The 19,628-nt window shown below is 33.3% G+C and overlaps 1 protein-coding gene across 7 annotated transcripts in view; it reads left to right on the forward strand.

Moving 5' to 3' along the window:
• ASCC3 (activating signal cointegrator 1 complex subunit 3) overlaps positions 1 to 19,628 on the forward strand; it is a 335,529-nt gene that overhangs the window by 32,994 nt on the left and 282,907 nt on the right. For all 7 annotated transcript variants that reach the window (XM_072831965.1, XM_072831969.1, XM_072831971.1 and 4 more), the window contains exon 4: positions 2,806 to 3,365. In XM_072831965.1, coding sequence (XP_072688066.1) covers positions 2,806 to 3,365 — 560 coding nt within the window. The remainder of the gene's footprint in view (positions 1 to 2,805; positions 3,366 to 19,628) is intronic.

Consider the following 19,628-nt stretch of genomic DNA (forward strand, 5'->3'; position numbering starts at 1 on the left):
GCGATTTATTTATTTAGTACATGAGAATTAGGGGTAAATCTACTTTCTGGGAATTTATAGGGAATCAGTATGGTGTAGTAGAAGCACTTTGTTTAGGAGTTAGAAACCTCCGGGAGTGCGGGTGGCTCAGGGGTTTAGCGCTGCCTTCGGCCCAGGGCGTGACCCCGGGTCCCGGGATCAAGATCGACTCCCGCATCAGGCCCCCTGCATGGAGCCTGCTTCTCCCTCTGCCTTTGTCTCTGCCTCTCTTTCTGAGTCTCTCATGGATAAGTAAATAAAATCTTAAAAAAAAAAGAAAAAAAGAAATCTGCCCTGCATCTTTGATAACATAGTTTGTTAGATATCAAACAACTAATTTGATAACTAGTTATTTGATCTATCCCAAGTTATTTATCTCTGAGTCTCCATTTTAGGATCTGTAAGAAGAAGATAATTTTGTTAGGAAGATTTGAGATGAATTAATGTAAAAGTTCTTATAAGTTGTGTAAGAAAAATCCCTAAGTGTAAAATATCTTTACAAAAGAATATGTTTACAGTGTCAGATATAAAGTGAGTTTGAAAAATGTAAGTTCCATCTTTGCTTAGACCTCAGTAGTCCCAACTCTGTTGAATTACTTGCAGAATTATCACAATTCCTAAATTGTTCAAAACCCAGGTTCTTTAAGGACTAAGTAAAATGTACATAAATGTTATTCAATTAATTATTTTAAAGCATCACTTAATTTATAGAACTTTTTTGTCATGTATTTTTCTAAATAATAAAAGAACAATTATATGTCCCATACTGCTTTGTAAATCCTTTATAATCACCCAAGTAGACTTTATACCTGAGGAAATTAGAAGTGATAGCTACTTTAAAATTGTCTTCACTCATGAATTGTTGGTCTTCTATACATATGTGTAAATATCCATAAAAAATTACTGAGGCAGTGTGGTATGGTGTAAAAACACTAGTCTGGTGTCATTGAGGCCTGGGTTTAGGTTAATTCAACATATTTCTATTGAGACACCTATTTTGGGTTAAAAACTGAGAGAGTACCACATTGTATACAATATTATACTCACCCTGAAAGAGGCACTTAAGCTGGATTCTGAATCATGGGTAAAATTTGAACAACCAAAGGTTTTGGGGAAGGTTATATAAAAATATGGAAATAAGCATAGCATAGGACAGATGTTAGGAAATTCATGTTGGCTGGACTGGAAATGGATAATGGCCAAAAAGGCTGGAATAAAAGGATGGAGTCAGCTTCTAGGGTGACTTGGAAACAAAGAATAAGAGTTTGGATTGAATATCAAGCTGTACTAAGCTGCTCAAGATTTGTGATCAATGATATAATTGCAGTCATGGTTTCAGAAAGACACTAGTATTAATTATATTACCAACTTTATTCCACAAGGTCAATCACAATGACTTGGGGACCTTCTGCAGATTAAAATTCTTTTTTTCTGCTCTAAGACTATTCTTTGAATTTTATGACACAAATACAGGTTCTTTTTTGTTTGTTTGTTTTAAAGATTTTATTTATTTATTCATGAGAGACAGAGAGAGGTAGAGAGGCAGAAACACAGGCAGAGGGAGAAACAGGCTCCACGCAGGGATCCTGATGTGGGACTTGGTCTCGGGTCTCCAGGGTCACGCCCTGGGCCAAAGGCAGTCATCAAACCATTGAGCCACCCAGGGATCCTCCACAAATACAGGTTCTTTCCTTTATTTTTATTTGAGAAAATTCAGTAATGAGAAATTAATGCTTTAAATTAGTGGCTGCTCCTTTACTTCCTCTTACTTTGGTAAAGAATTTATTTCTGGCCTTTAAAAGATTCCTTTTTTTTTTTTTTTTTTTTTTTAAGATTTATTTATTTATTCATGACAGACACAGAAAGAGAGGCAGAGACATTGGCAGAGGGAGAAGCAGGCTCCCTACAGGGAGCCCAATGTGGAACTCAATCTCAGGATCCCGGGATCACGACCTAAGCCAAAAGCAAACACTCAACCCCTGAGCCACCCACCCAGACATCCCACAAAAGGCAGATTCTTTTAAATGTTTTATAATATGGCTAAGTTCATTTGAAAAGATTCTATTTATGTCCATCCTTGCTGATATTAAATGTTTTTGAGTGAAAACTACAGAAATCTATTTCTTGCCATCTCAGATTTACAGTACAAATTGGAAAGGAAGTTGTAGCTCTCCTGAGGTTTTCTTCTAGCTCCAAAAGTCAGTAATTCAGACATATCTTATACCTTATTTTGGCTTATTTAACTAGCCCATCAAATTAGTTTTTAAAAAACACTTTGAGGATCCGATCCCTGGATGGTTCAGCGGTGTAGTGCCTGCCTTAGGCCCAGGACGTGGTCCTGGTGTCCCGGGATCGAGTCCCACATTGGGCTCCCTGAATGGAGCCTGCTTCTCTCTTTGCCTGTGTCTCTGCCTCTCTCTTTCTCTATCTTTGTGTCTCTCATGAATAAATAAATAAGATCTTTAAAGAAATAAATAAAAATCACTTTGAGATAAGTTTTAGCTAACACAAACTTTTTTTAGAAAGAGGTAAAAGAATTGTCAATAGGTAGTTTCTCCTTTCTAGATAGAGAATGATTACTGATAATGGTTTATTGACCTAATATAGGTCTTTGGGAAATTGGAAATGGACTTAAAGGGATTTTTCAGTTTTTAAATTGATTATTCTTATCAATATATTTTTCCCTGCTCTAATTACCCGGAAGAAGATTTGTAATAGTTTTTTTGAAGAGGGTAACTTGAACTGTGATTCACTTGAACTAATATTGTTTCTTTCATCTTTGAATAGTTGGAATAGATAATGGGAAAGAAGCGATTGAAAGTGCGGCTGCATTTCTCTTCAAGACATTTCACTTGAAGGACTGTGTTGGTCACAAAGAGACAAAGGCTATCAAACAGATGTTTGGTCCCTTTCCATCATCATCTGCCACTGCAGCTTGTAATGCTACTAATCGAATTACTTCCCGTTTTCATCAAGACAATCTTACTGCTCTTATCCTGAAGACAGAAGAGGAATATGGTGATAGAGTTTTATTTGGTAAAAATTTAGCATTTTCATTTGACATGCATGATTTGGACCACTTTGACGAACTGCCGATAAATGGTGAATCCCAGAAAACTATAAGCCTTGATTATAAGAAGTTTCTGAATGAACATTTTCAGGAGCATTCCACCCCAGAGCTCAAGCCTGTGGAAAAAACAAACGACTCCTTTCTGTGGTGTGAAGTTGAGAAGTACTTAAATGCAACTTTAAATGAAATGGCTGAAGCAACAAGAATAGAAGATCTTTGCTGTACTTTATATGATATGCTTGCTTCCGTTAAAAGTGGTGATGAACTTCAGAATGAGGTATTGTGGAAGTTATTGAAGTCTTATATTAATGTGAATTATCTTTTTTTTTAAAGATTTTATTTGTTTATGAGAAATATATATATATGTATATATATATATAGAGAGAGAGAGAGAGAGATTGGTAGAGACACAGGCAGAGGGAGAATCAGGCTCCATGCAGGGAGCCCTACATGGGACTCGATCCCAGGTCTCCAGGATCACACCCTAGGCTAAAGGCGGTGCTAAACCGCTGAGCCACCTGGGCTGCCCTAATGTGAATTATCTTAATAGCGTTTTAAAACATGGATATTTAGTACAGATAGTTTAGTATTGTGCTGCTGTAAAATAGGTAGCGAAATGGTTTAGATAGTATGCATGTATATCTTTCCACTAAGCAGTTATAAGAGGACTGTGAGTGTTAATGAATAGCAGAAGACTTAGAGAGTGGTAGTTACGGTGTCCACATGTCCTGGTTATTGAAACAGTCCTACTTAAATCTGTAGGGCCCTTTCTTCAAAGGGTGTATAGGTTTGAATGATGAGTCATATGATTACTGTACTAATAATTGTTAATGTTTGTATAGTGTTTTATATTTTTAAGAGTTCGTTGATAAAAATATAAGAAGTTTCAAGGTATTAAAAATTTTATCTATATATTAAATGACTTACTGATTTAGAAAAATATTTTTCACTAGTTTCTATGTTTGAAAGAATAAACTGAAAAACAGACTGATTTAGAAATAATTGGAGTACTTTATATAATTTAGTAAAGAACTATATAAATTTTTTTAACACACAAAGGAAAACATAATTTTAATTCCTTTCTATGCCACGACTTAGTTGTTATTCAAAATGATGAATTACTCTTACAGTTACACAAGTTTATCTTAAAGTGTTTAGTTTTTCTCTCAATACTGGCATTATATTCCTTTCTTGTTATAAATTTAATATGATGTCAACCCAGTTTTTATACTGGATATATTATTATTATATTATTATTTTTTATACTGGATATATTAGATGAGTAACATCTAACAAAGAATTGTAGTGAAGAACTAAGAGAAGAATTAAGAGAAGTAACATACTGTTGTAGAATAGGCAGAGGCTTTGAAATTAGACCGTTTTTTCTTTAACTTATTGGTAGTAAGATTTTAGGTAATTGAATTTCCAGAGGTTGTTTTCTTGTTGGGCTGTCTCATAGGGTGTGAATTAAAAGATAATAGAATTATTATAGGCCTTAAATGACATATCTGTATGAGAAATGATAAGTAGCATTTAGTAAATACTCATGACATGGAAGCTGTGATTATTATTTGTTTTTATTATTATTTTAAATCACATGGAGTATCAGGAATACAGGAAAAGAGTACTAGTTTTTTTCAAAGAAAAATTAATTTAGAGAATTAGCTAAACAGATATTGGAGGACTGACCCCATGGTAATGATATTATGCTGATTAACTCTAGTTTGGGAGTAAGTTATTGTATTGTTAATTCTGTGATCAGTCTAATTATCCTGACTTTTTTGCAATTTAATTTATATCAAGATATGGTCCACATTCGTAGATGGTTTTGCTCCAACATTCTGAAAATAATAGTATTGTTTTAAAAATCTTGATTTATAAAGAAAATTCTACTGATACTTGATGATCATAATTGAATACATTGCAATTTTATTATGATTATAGTAAACTGAAACTTATATAACTAATGGAAATTTTGTTTCCTGAGTTAGTCATAAAACTATTCTTTTCACTTCTGAATATCTGCAGTAAAGTTCATATTTCTTATTTCCTTGCACAATTTTTGAGTAGTAACTGAATCTGAATGTTGGAGGGAGAATGTTTTTTAGTTCTTAAGATTTTTTTCCCATAATCTGCCTCCTTACAAGGTCAAACTTAATTCACGCATCCATCATAGATTCATCATAGATTTATTGCCTTACTATGTACGAGGTACAGTGCTAGTTATTGAACATAGAAGGATGAATAAGATAGCAACCTTACTCTCAAAGAATTCGTTGTTTAATAAGAGGAGACATAACATAAATGTACTCAAATACTATAGGTATTATGATACTACAGTTGATCCTTAAACAGTACAGGTGTTAGGCGCGTTGACAGGCAGAAGTCAACCTGTAACTTTTGACTCCTCCTAATCTTAACTACTAATAGCCTACTGTTGATGGAAGCCCTACTGATAACATAGCCGATTAACACATATTTTATATGTATTATATGTACTAAAACATTAGTCGATTAACATTAACACATATTTTATACGTACTGTATTCTTAAGGTAAGTTAGAGAAAAGAAAATGTTACCAAGAAAGTCATAAGGAAGAAAATACATATACAGTCATGTACTGTGTTTATTGAGGAAAAAACCCATATATAAATGGACCCACACAGTTCAAACCCATATTGTTCACGGGTCAACTTATATAGAAAGAAAGAACTTACATAGAAAGAAAATGGCAAGGGTGCCTGAGTGGCTTAGCAGTTGAGCGTCTGCCTTTGGCTCAGGGCATGATCCCAGTTCGGGAATCCAGTCCCACATCAGGCTCCCTGTGAGGAACCTGTTTCTATCCCTGCCTATGTCTCAGCCTCTCTCTCTGTGTGTCTCTCATGAATAAATAAATAAAATCTTTCAAAAAAAAAAAAAAAAGAAAGAAAAAGAAAGAAAATGGGAGCATAAAAGAACCAGTCATAGATTTGTATGGAGGGGTTGGTATGGTAAAGTATTCATAGAGGTTAATCTTCAGCCTAGTTTTAAAATTTGACTAGATTTAACTTCTTCAAGTGGACCAGAAAGGTAGGGAACAAATTTTAAATGTGAGCAAGAACACGGTATGTTTAAAGGGCTGTAATCTGTACAGTATGATTGAGAGACAAGGTGGGCATAGGTAAGGAGCAGATACAATAAGACTTCATACACTTTGTTAAGATATACTGTGAGCCACTCTAAAACCTAGAGATACACCTAGTATGATCTGGTTCCGTGATGTTTCAACCAGTGTTTAATGGACAGTTTAACATGTAAGCTAATATTTCACATTCTACCTACCAGTGTTTTGAGTAGTGGAGTTTTAAATGATTCATTGGTGTTTTGGTCTTTTTTTAACTGTGAAATGAAAATAAACAATTATTGTGATAGTCTTTAAAAATTTTTACAGTATATGTTTTTCATACTTTATATATTTGATTCCCGTCTGTGCAATTGTAGTTTATTTTAGCAAATTTTCCTTCTATTTTTGAAGTAATGCTTCCATAGAAAAATATTGTTTCATTATGGTCACTCTTGACCATTGTTATTTTCACTGTAAGGTGTTCTGTGCCTTCCGTGTTGGCTATTGTCTTTTAAATTCCTCGCTTTTAAGCCTGGAAAGGGTGTAATTAAAAGCATTATCAGTATACATGATAGCATAGTTAATTTCCATTTCTTATTGAGGTATTAGTTGACTCTGGGGAATAGTAATATTTAAATAACCATACTGTGTGCTCGTGCTCCAGAAATTGAGCAGAACCATAGGGATGTATTGTTAAATATAACATAAAAGGAATATGTAAAAAGCTATGTCTATGCGGAAGGCACTTTTCTTTCTCAACATAGGATTTCCCAATTCTGAATTAATTAATTAATTAATTTATTTATTTATTTTAAATTTTATTTATTCATGAGAGACAGAGAGAGTGGGGGAGGCAGAGACACAGGCAGAGAGAGAAGCAGGCTCCGTGCAGGTAGCCTGACGGGGACTCGATCCTGGGTCTCCAGGATTACACCCTGAGCTTGAGGCAGGCATTAAACTGCTGAGCCACCTGGACTGCCCCTGAATTTAGTTTACTGACCTTATGACCGATGAAAACGTGTTCTTAAAGACTGACTTTTTAAAGTGTTTTCTTTTCTTTTCTTTTTTTTTTTTTTTTACCCCAAAGACTTTTATGTTATTGTTGAACTAGTATTGGAAGCATGAGAATAAAAAGTGTGTACATATGATGACATTTACCCCCAAGGTGGTACAAGAGAGAAGTTCTATCCTGAAATGTGTGAAGAGAAATATATATATATTTTAATTTTATTTATTTATTCATTCATGAGAGACACCCAGAGAGAGGCAGAGACACAGGCAGAGAGAGAAGCAGGCTCCCTGCGGGGAGCCCTATGCGAGACTCTTCTCAGGACCCCAGGATCACATCCTGAGCCAAAGGCAGATGGTAAACCACTGAGCCTGAGCCACCCAGGCGTCCCAAGAGAAATAACCTTATGACAATAGTACTAACAGTAATGGCAACATTTGAGTGACTACTGCTTGACATAAGCATTGTGTAAAGTGCTGTATATACGTTACACCATTTAATCCAGGGCTGGATTAAACCTTGTTAGAAACTTCTAAGCACTGAAAAGGTTACACTTTGAGGTGCTTTACCTTCCCTCCCATAAATTATTAAAAAGAAAAAAATCATATGAAAGCAAATATAAGAAGGTCTAATAAAATTTCATGTGTACCATTATAGTTGAAATCCTTTTCAAACGTCAGAGTCTTTAAAAGCGTTTTTCTCATTTTTTGTTACCTCTGCTTTGCTGGTACTTATTTAAGGAAATATTCTGTTGACCTTATGAATTATTGCTTAATAGGGGGTAGCTATTTTATAGATATGTTGGGAAATTTCCCCAAGGTCACAGAGTAAGTACTGAATCCAGGATTTAAATTCAGACATTCTGACTCCACTGTGGTGTACTTTCTTTGCCAAGAAGTAGATCTGTACATTTTGTGGTATATGGTGCTTTGAAAGATAAAACATTTTAAATATATTGAGGAATCTTTGGCATTTACTCTAATTCACAGTTTCATTAGAAACAATGTTTTGCCCTTTTGGAGAGTTCCAAATATGGAATTGGCTGAAATAAGAGAAAGGATGAAATCTTGTTAAAGATAAGTTTTAGTATTTCTGCAGAGAATTCGTTACATTTGGAATACTCATATGTTTTAGTGGCTGTTGAACTAATACAACAGCCTACTTCTTGGGTTTCTCAATACCATCATCTTTACCTGCCCCACCTTGTCCCTCTAGGGGCTTTTTTTCTTTTAACTTCTCACTCCTAGTAATCTTCCAGTTAAGGCTACACTGATTAAACCTTAGAATTTGATTGGGCTTGAGATTCTTTAAGGTTCTTTATGCCCTTGGGGTTGATTTACTTTAAAGAAAATACTAATGTTAGAGCATTTTAGCCATCAGAAGCAAGTAAGACTTGAACATTTCACGCCCCCCTCCCCCCCAGTTGGGACCCACCCTGATTGGTACAGACACCTTCCTGCTACTGATGTGCCCAACCAGAATCATAGCAGTCAGTTTAGTCCTACTGGAATCGTGTAATGAACTGAACATAGACTTTCCCCCTAGAAAGCAGTATTAGTAACAGCAAATCTGCTATGTTTTCAGTGTCTGTTATGTATAGACACGGACCAGGCTGTCTCCCTTGACATAACCAGTTTCTTCATAGTCCTGCATGGTATGAGTTGAGTCCTTTGTATAAAGATGAAAAACAAAACAAAACAAAACTGAGGCCCTTATGTTTCCTAAAGTGATAAAGCAACACTGGTAGAAATTCTGGGACTTTTTTTCTGAACCTAGGCCTACTGTTCCGTCCGGTCTGCCATTAGAGTCTTTGAAGAGAAGGGCATTGACTGACAAGACTATTTGAAGAAATTTCTTTTCTTACAAAGGCTGCTCAAATTCTGTTTGCCTACCTAAGTTGACTATGGGCAAATTACTAAGCCTTTATGGACTTCAGCTCCCTCTTTGTAAAATATCTGCTTAGGAATTTTGCTGTGGGGAATTGTGAGATAATATATATGAAGTACTTAGCATAATGTTTCACAGACTGTATGTAGGCTTTCACATGTTAGTTTCTTGCCTTCCATATTAATGAGTATCATATATTCATGCATATCAAAGTTTTATTAGAGTGTGTACACTATAGATCAGTATATAAAATTGTATTTATGCCTTATATAGAGATGTATCAAGTAATAAAATGATGCTAAAGGGTAAGTCTTAGAGAATTACTATTTTTACTATTTTTTTTCCTGTTTTGCTTTTTTAAGTCTCACTAATTCTAAAGAAAATTTTTTGAACTTAATTTCTGAAGTGAGTTACTATTTTAACATTCTTTGATAAAATAGAAAAGGTGTTAATAGAAGAATGCTTGAGAATATTAGAGATCTATTGAAGATGTATTGGAGTGTACATATCTCTTGGTACTTTTTCAATATTAAATGCTATTTGCAGAGTTATTAATGCTGTTGTAAATATTGATGGAGTTATTGTGTAATCCGTTCTTAGGAAAAGTGAATTTTGAGTTGTATTGATATGATCATAGTTTGCTTTTGTGCATATGGGGCTTATTTTTTATAGCATTTGTGATTTGACATTTGCTGTTAGCATTATCTCTTGACTCTTTACAGATGGTATTACGTGACCCATGCAAGTTCATTTCTGAATTTAACCTGTTCTATACATGTGCTTGATCCTAAGAAGTAGGAGTTATTTGATTAGATTGTCTTCAAAGGGAAGACTATTTTTTTTTAGTACTTACTTGCATTATAAATGAATGATTCCAACATTCTTTGAAATTTTGATGTAGAATAATTAGCATGGTTTAATATGGTGGTTCTGGAACATTTTGTTCTCAAAACTCCTTTATACTCTTAAAATCACTGAGGACCACCTAGAACGTTTCTTTATGTTGTTTATCAATATATTGTATTGGTTTTCTTTCAGAAATTAAAATTTAATGCATTAAATGATTTAATATGTACCTTAATATTAAACTATTAACACTAATATACTGTGTTATATTAATAAAAGTAACATGAAAAATAACTTCTAAAATTAAAAAATACAATTTGGAGAATGAAATTATAATTGAATGGAAATGTAATTGCATCACATTTTTTCAAATTATTTCAACATCTAGCTTAATAGAAGACAACTAGATGCCCATATGTGTTTCTGCATTCAGTCTGTTATGATATCATAATATATTATGTAGCCTCTGCAAAACTCAACTCACTTTATACTCATGGAAAGATGTGAATGAATGAAGCAAAGAATATTTTAATAAAATAAATTATACTAATATTACATTTATTACATTAAATATTATTATTTATTTTTAATATTTTTGATCTTATGGACCTCTTAGAGTGATCTGAGAGATCGCAGATCATATGTTGAAAACCGCTGATTTCATGTATATACTGTAGTTTGATAAGGAGGATATAGTAGTGATGATTTTGGTACCTAGAATAGGGTATTTAAAATATTATTGTGCTGAATGATACTGTTAATGCTTTATGAAAAGATTTTTCATCTATTTGATCTTGTACATTCTTTTTAGTAGGCTTAGAACTCCTGAACAATACAAAGACACTGATATTAGCCAGGCTAGAATTAGAACGGTGTCCCTTCAGCTATGAGGACCAAATATGTGTTTTTCCTATAGTCTTCGCATGAATGATCAGAAGAGTCTTTCTTCCAACCAGATCTGAGTAGAGAGCTGCCCCTGGGTAAAATTACACTTTTCAGACATAGAGAATCTTTAGAGTGGTAGAATTTCTCCACCCAATGTAGTATGTATGTGTCTAGCATTCCGTCAAAATGGTGGTGCCCATGTAATGAGGTCTACTTATTCTAATGAAGAGGTTCCCCGCCCCCCCCCAAAAGGCATACCATCTGTTTCTTGAGTAGTTCTCTTATAACTTATTTTGTTGAACTGATACTATTTTTTATTATGTCTGCCATTTAATCCTATATTTTTACAGTGAGGCAACAAAGTTGTAGGCATCTTTTCTTTTACATAATGATTTTTTTTTAAGATTTTATTTATTTATTCATGAGAGACACAGAAAGAGAGAGGCAGAGACATAAGTAGAGGGAGAAGCAAGCTCCATGCAGGGAGCCGGATGTGGGACTCAATCCCGGGACTCCAGGATCACGCCGCGGGCCAAAGGCAGGCACTAGAACACTGAGCCACCCAGGTGTCCCTATGTAATGATATTTTAGACATATCATGGTAGTTACATTTTCTCTTCCTTACCCTTTTTTAAGTGTAAGACTCTTTCAGTTTTCTACTGTGTTGCCATTAATCCATTAACACAAATTGGGTACAGTTGTTCAGTACTCCATAGATTTACCAATATTGATATGTAGAATGCTTTCATCATCTTTCCTTCAAGGATATTAAACTTTGAGTTACTATGCCAACTTAAGAACAATTAACCTAATAAACTCATAGGAGAATTAAGACTATTTTTCATGACTTTATTTAATGAATCCTGTTCTTTTGTTGTTGTTACATTGCTATGTGTTAATGTGAGCTTATAGTTAAGCAGTTTTCACAAGCAATAATTTTTATCTCTTGGCTTTCTTTTTTGAAATTGGAGAATTTTGCTTTTCTCTAGCACTTCTGTTTTTCTTATTTCTTAGAGATAGCAGTGATTATACTTAAAATCCCTCCCTGTTTAAAGGAGAGAAAAGGGTATTTTACTCTTTTATTGCATTTTTTATTACAACTGAGTTTAAGGGTTTATTTTATTCCCCCCTATATTTGTAGGCCACTTACTGTTTTCTTGTGAGAATTGCCAATTTTTCATTTGATGAAGTTTTTATGTATAAGAAAACTTACAATGAGATTAAAACAATTTTGCAGATGTTTTAAGTGTTCAAGTAGGCACATCTATTCAGCTTTTTACATAGGAATCTTCCTTTAGTTTTAGGTTGCTTAGAAGGTCAATCACCAAGACATAATTGAACCTTCCATGTTTTTTTTAACTTTTTTCCTTTTTAGTTTCACTCGTTTTAAGTAGAATATTATTTGGATTAGATGTCTCTTTTCTCTGTATTTGACTAATGGACACATATCTGAATATGTCCACACTGCATACTCTAAAGTGGTGTAGTCATTTTTTCCCAAGGTTCTTGTCACTTCCACATTGCTTATCATTTTAGGTTATTCATTCCTATATTTACTCAATAGGCAATGACATTTTCATGAAGAAAAATCAAGAATCGTTTGTCCTACTTTCAGCTGATTGTGAGATTTGGTTAGGAAAGGTCAAATAGGTGAGATTTAGGAAAGGTCAATAAGTATTTCACCTGTTATAACAGGTCTCTTAAGTTGTATAATCTATATTGGGAAATCAATAGCTATATTTTGTATTTATCTTGGTTGCATGTTGCTTTGTTCCTCTTTTTATGGCTCCAGTTGTTAAAATGATGAGTTGAATAGGATCTGATAAAATAAATATAAATTTATTTACTTATTATAAGATTTTATTTATTAACAGAGAGAGGCACAAGCAAGGGGAGTAGCCGGCAGAGTGAGAGGGAGAAGGAGGCTCCCTGCTGAGAGGGAACCCTGGGATCATGATCTGAGCCCAAAATCCAGAGTTGAACGCTCAACTGACTGAGCTACCCAGGCGCCCCAAAATCCATTTGTTGTAGTTAAAAAAACCTCTTGTAGGTAAATGAGTGTCCTTTGTTGAGCAAAATTGCATCCCTACCTATTCATGAACCTATAGTTTAACTTAAACTCACAAGGAAGACTTTTAAACACTTGCTGTACTAATTTATGGCAGTAATGGATTTCAAACCATTTTGCTCTTCATTGGAATGGTTACTCTGAGTAAGACATTTTGCCAAATTTCATACAGTTTCTCTTATTTTTCTGTTTGACACTGTTTACTCATTCTTTCATTGTCTACTGTGTATCAGATACTCTTAGATCTTTGGAGACAAAAAGGAAATCTAGCAAAGTTTAATCAACCGAATCTCATTACCCCCCCTTTTTTTGGTCTCCTCTTGGAATTTCCATACATATATTTAAAAGGGGAATGGGCAAGAAAATAGTGTCTGTTATATGAATAATTTCATGACTACTTTAGGAGAGTACATGCATTTTATATACTGTGAGATATCCGTAATATATTTATATGGGAAAAAGTAAGACAAATGCATTTTACTGGTAAAATAAAGGGTAAATGTCTATGTTTTAATAATATTTGAGATCAATAAAAACATTGTAGATGCTTCAATTGTCAATTTATAAACAAATGACTTAGATTTAGAAATTGCTCTGAGCATTCATTTCAATATTTAATACATTGTGTCCATCTTTATATACACATGCACACATATTCACACACCTACATTTATATAATGACTGTAAATTTGTTTACTCTAAGGCAGCTAAAATCGGCACATTTTTTAAAAATTAAGGAAGCTATCAATTTGCCATGAAAATGTAAAGTAAGTTTTTAAATATACAGTGGTACCTAGCTATAACCTTATTTACACACATCTCATTAATTATAGCATGTGAAGAATGAATAGTGTTCACATTCCAAGTGGTTTTAATTAAGTTGTAAGTGACCTTGGTTTTAGCTTTGTGTTAGATTAAGTACCTGTAAATAATGAACATTAGTTATTCTGAAAATATAATTTATCTAATTTTCTGCAGTGCAACTACAATTTGCATAACACATTTTTCTTAAGAGAAAAATAAATTCTAAATAAATGCTGTCCCAATATTCATGGTCATTTTCTTCTGTATTTAAGACTTTATTTTGGAATATATGAATATTTAATAATTTTTTATGCCACAAACCAAAGTAAGAATAATTTTCAATGTTATTAATATACTCTGCTTTATGTAATTATTCCAATATGCAGTTCCATATGGACTGTTATTTCAAAATTATTTTCAGTTATTTACCTTTTAATATCTTTTTATCATACTTCATTATTCTTAGTTTTCAATATGCATATCTTTTTCATTTGACATGCAAATCTAAAATAGCTTATTACCTCAAAAAAGATATTCTCCAATTGAACATACTCGATACTATCTTTACTGTAATATATAACATGCTGTTTAATACTTACAGTAGAGGTGTAGATACAATCTTAATTCTTAAAATGCATGTCTCTGTATAATTAAAAAAATACATGGATTTGCTTTAATTTATAAGAATCTGAATGCCTCCTTTTTTTTCTTGGGGCTTTATTGAATGGGTTCTGGTGCATAATATGGTTTTTTGATCCTCCTGGTATGCTTAAAATCCCAGCTTGAGTAGAGGATTTGTAAATTATCCTGTTTTAATACCTAAGGTTATTACAACTTCATAAAATAAATTTCTGGAGTTTTCTTTCTTTTTCTGTTTTCAAAAAAGTTTCTATAAGAAAATGATTATATCTTTCATGAAAGTTTGATACTAGGTTGCTTCTAAAACTGTCTAACCTGTTGTCTTTTAGGAGGGCAGACGTTAATTACCAGCTCAAATTTTATAGTACTTGTTGGCTTATTCAGATTTTTTTATTAAATCAAGTTTGAAAATTATATTCTTTTTTTTTAAAACCATTTTTTTTTTTAAATTTTATTTGTGATAGTCACACAAAGAGAGAGAGAGAGAGAGGCAGAGACACAGGCAGAGGGAGAAGCAGGCTCCATTCACTGGGAGCCCGACGTGGGATTCGATCCCGGGTCTCCAAGATCGCGCCCTGGGCCAAAGGCAGGCGCCAAACCGCTGCGCCACCCAGGGATCCCTGAAAATTATATTCTTTATGAAATTAGCCATTTCACTTAGTACTCAAGCTTTTTGCTCTAAAATTTTGTAATATCCTCTTACTTAAAAAAAGAAAAAAATGTTAACAGTAGTCTTTAGTTGTATTGCTACTTTCTTTCTACCTGCCTTTTCTCTATTTTCTCCTTAATGATAGGGGAATGTTTGTTTTATTTTCAGAGAATCACTTTCGATTTTGTTGCTCTTCTATTTTTCCTCCCATGTATGCTTTGGCTTGTATTAATATAGCATGTATTAGTTTTAAATATTAAAATATGTGGCAGTTTTCCAACCTTTAGTTATGTAAGAGTTGGGATAAGCCCAATGGCCTTCTAGTTACACCCAGTTATAACAGATATATTTGTTCCACAGTGGAGATGGATTTCTTTAAAATTTTTAATGTATATACAACTATTTGTTTTCTTATGCTATCAATAATAATCATGATAATATTTGAAATACTCTAAAAGGATAAAATAACCTGAAGGACATTTTTATATTTGAAAAATAAGAGATCCCAATGAAAATTCCAAAAAAGATGTGTATTTTATAACCTGAGGACTAATGCTGATAGAAAATGACCTCATATTGATCTTTTCATTACTTACTCGTTTCTTCACCAAGATTTATTAAGCATCTTTTATATATAAGGCATTTTATAAGGTAGTTTTTGTTTAAACCACAAGTAGGATAATCATTCGACTTGGCAAATATTTATCAACATTAAGAGAATAGTCACTTAGATTGATAATAGGGTTATAATTCTTTTTTTCCTTGTATCATATATCATCTTTTAAAAAAAGTTAATGGACTTTTTGAAGGCCAGTTTTAAGTTTACAGGAAACTGGAACAAAGAGAATAGAACATCTCAATGTATCCTCTTTTGTTTTGTAAATTATTTTAATGGAAGCAACTGCTCTGTTGATCTCCTTGATAATATTTATTTTAAAGTCTTTGTCACCTTTTTCCATATTACCTTCCTTTGGAGTGACCTTAAGTTTTATTGTTGAATTTGTGAACTGTCATTTTTAGGATAAGATTTCTTCATATATTTTGGAATTTTAATTCTTATGCAGATTTTTTTTTTTTAAATTTTTATTTACTTATGATAGTCAGAGAGAGAGAGAGAGAGAGAGAGAGGCAGAGACATAGACAGAGGGAGAAGCAGGCTCCATGTACCGGGAGCCTGATGTGGGATTCGATCCCGGGTCTCCAGGATCGTGCCCTGGGCCAAAGGCAGGCGCCAAACCGCTGCACCACCCAGGGATCCCTCTTATGCAGATGTTGATTAGTAACTTCTCCCCTCTATCTTTCCTCTACTCTCTATCATAGATTCTTGTAGTAGTGTCACTTTGGTAGTAGTTCTTCTTGTTCCCTCTCATGAACAGCAGGTCCCTATTCCCTAGCCCTGGCTTCCCTAAGCCTTGCTCCCACATTGCATAGGACATTTCTCCTGTAGGTTATCCCAGGGAGCCAAACCCATGGCCATGCTGTCCAGAACTGGAGCCCAGCATGTCACTTCATCCCTACCCAGTGCTTTGCCTTTTTTGCTCAATGTTTGATCCAGGGGGATAATTTTCTTCATTTTAAGTTTGAAGTCTGTTAGATTTCCTCTTTTTCTATTCTACCAGAAGAGGTACTTTAAAACATGAAATTTTGTATCACTATTCTTTTTCATCTGAATTGCTAATACTTGTTCCTTCAGAAGGCAGTCTTCTTCTTATCTTAAGCATAAAGGAGAAGGGATTTTTTTTCAAGATAATTTTAAGAAGACTTTTAAAAGTGAAATCTGTTTTAGTGTTTGTATCTTGTTTAAAGGAGAAATGACTTGTTATCCTTATAGGATCATCATATTTTTTCTTGTGGCAAACTATGTATGAGTTTAGCTATTTATGAATATTGTAAAAATTGAAAACAGTCGAGTAACTAAATTCAGTATATGTGATATATATGTCAATTGTATTGTCACAATCAGTGGTCAATAAACATGTATTCAACTGTTATTCCTATTTAGAGTTAAAATTGAAATCTTGAGTTTGCTCAAGGTAATAGAAAATTAATTATTATGGTTATTTTTTAATAGGAATGACACTATATGTATAAATATTCGGATGATTCTGGGGGAAAAAAAGCCAAAACCAGGAACTTTTTTACATTATTATTAAACCTTATTTCTATTTGCTTGATTTTAGTATTTTTAGTCCTATCACTAGTTTTCTATGAGCACTGATTCTCATAGCTTTGTTGTTGTTGTTTTAAGATTCTATTATTTATTTGACAGAGAAAGAAAGAGAGAGAGCCAGAAAGCACAAACAGGGGAAACAGCAGAGGGTGTGTGAGAAGCATACTCCTCACTGAGCAGGGAGCCCAAAGTGGGGCTCAATCCCAGAATCCTGGATCATGACCTGAGCTGAAGGCAGGCACTTAACCAACTGAGCCACGAAAGCACTCCATATAGCTTTATTGTTTATGTATTTTATATATCAGTTGATACCTAGAAAAAGTGATATGTGACATACTGTTCTTGGGATTGAACTTCTGTGTAGTGCCTTGCAAATCCCCCAAATACAAAAGACCCCTAATAAATGCTGTGATTTTTATTGTCTATAACAATAAGAAAGAAGCTAAACATTGCTTGCATATTTAGCCACTGTGTATGAAATGTAATAAATAATTCTCATACAAATATTAAATGTGTATATGAGCAATCACAGGTATTGCTTTCTATGAAAAATCTTTCTTTTGATACACAATGAAATAAGCTTATTTGAAGAGTAATATGTCACCTACTTGCTCAATTTTACATATCTATTTAGATGCCAAAACACATTTTTAATTTCTGTGTGTACGCTGCTATTCTGTTTCTTAACTAGTTTAGTTTAAAATGCCAGGTCTCTTCTACTGAGAAAGAATATAGTGGACACCATTCATCTCCATCCTTCTTAACTAGTTTTGGTTAGATATTAAGATAAGGTGTTTGCTTATGAATCCATATGATTAAATCCTTAAAACATTTATTGTTGCTATGAAATAACAATTATTAAAAAACATGTCATTATGATTCCCAAGTGATCAAATTGTGTTTGGTTAAAAAAACATTTTTCTCTTGAAAAGTAAGATTTGATAGAAGAAGTAATTTGTCTCATCACTGGTTCTCATATTCTTAGTTATCAGCTAATTTGCCTACATGGTAAGAGATTTTATTTTTATTTCTGGTGTCATTCCAAATATGGTAAATTTGTGAAAACCTATTTTATTTTGTTAGTTAAGTGAGTGATGCTTTGTGGAGACAAAAAAATGAAAACAAAATGATAAATCAGAATTTGATTTGTAGTATTTAAAATAATACTTTTTTTGATTAAGTATTGTATGTTTATTATAGAAAATTTGGAAAAGATGAAAAATAAGGAAAAATGAAAAATATACAATTTAATGGAATAAAAAATAAAGACTTAATTGTCAAAATGTGGAAGGAACCAAGATATCTTTTAGTAAGGAAATGGATAAACAAACTGTAGTATAACCATATAATGAAAAATTATTTAGTGATAAAAGGAAAGGAGCCATCAATCTGTGAAAAAACTTGGAAGAACCTTAAATGAATATTGCCAAGTAAAAGAAATCATTCTGAAAAGGCTACATATTGTATGATCATAACTCTATAACATGCTGGAAAAGTTGAAGCTCTGAAGATATTCAAACGATCAGTGGTTGCCAAGGATGAGGAAGGGAGGAAAGGATGAAGCAGTGGAGCACAGGGCAGTAAATTTATTCTGTGTGATACTATTAATGGTAGAAACATATCATTATAATCATTATACATTTGTCAAAACCAGTAGAATGTACAACACAAAAAATTAAAGTAAAACTATGGACTTTAGAAAAAATCTAATTTGGTAGTCAGTATGATACAACTAAACAGATAAATTGTGCAATGTAAATATATTGTCTGGCTCTGAGCACCATTTTACAGTTGAATCAAAATATCCTCTAGGCCAGGGCTATCTTTTTGCAATGATTGAAATAATCTGTTTGCCTTCTAACATAATAGCTACTAGCCACTTGAGACTGTTGATTTCTTGCAGGGTGGCTAATATGAGTGACAAATTGTATTTTAAATTTATAATTATTTAGAATATAAGTATTAGAATTATTTAGGCTATAATAAGTCATCTGGCTAGTGGCTACAATATTAAGGAAGTATCTAAATTAAATGAACAAGTTAGAGAAGTGTCAGTGATTAATACAGTTAGGTGACATTAATATTTTTTTGAAAAACTGTACCCTAATATTGGTTTGGTAACAATTTGGGGTCAGTTTATTTCTTTTTTTCTTTACTCTTATTCTTTTTTTTTTTTTTTTTAAAGATTTTATTTACTTATTCATGAGAGAGACAGAGAGAGAGAAGCTGAAACACAGGCAGAGGGTGAAACAGGCTCCATGCAGGGAGCCTGACGTGGGACTCTGTCCGGGCTTCCAGGATCACGCCCTGGGCTGAAGGTGGCCCTAAACCGCTGAGCCACCTGGGCTGCCCTCTTTTCTTATTCTTTCTTATTTTTATTTTTGCCCTGTCCTCAGGACTTTAATCAATAATTTGCATACAGGCATGGGTATTGAACTTGGGTTCAGAACAGATTCTACATTGATAGTGTTTACTGATT

Source organism: Canis lupus, chromosome 7 (genome assembly GCF_048164855.1).
Source record: "Canis lupus baileyi chromosome 7, mCanLup2.hap1, whole genome shotgun sequence".
Classification (NCBI taxonomy): Eukaryota; Metazoa; Chordata; class Mammalia; order Carnivora; family Canidae; genus Canis; species Canis lupus.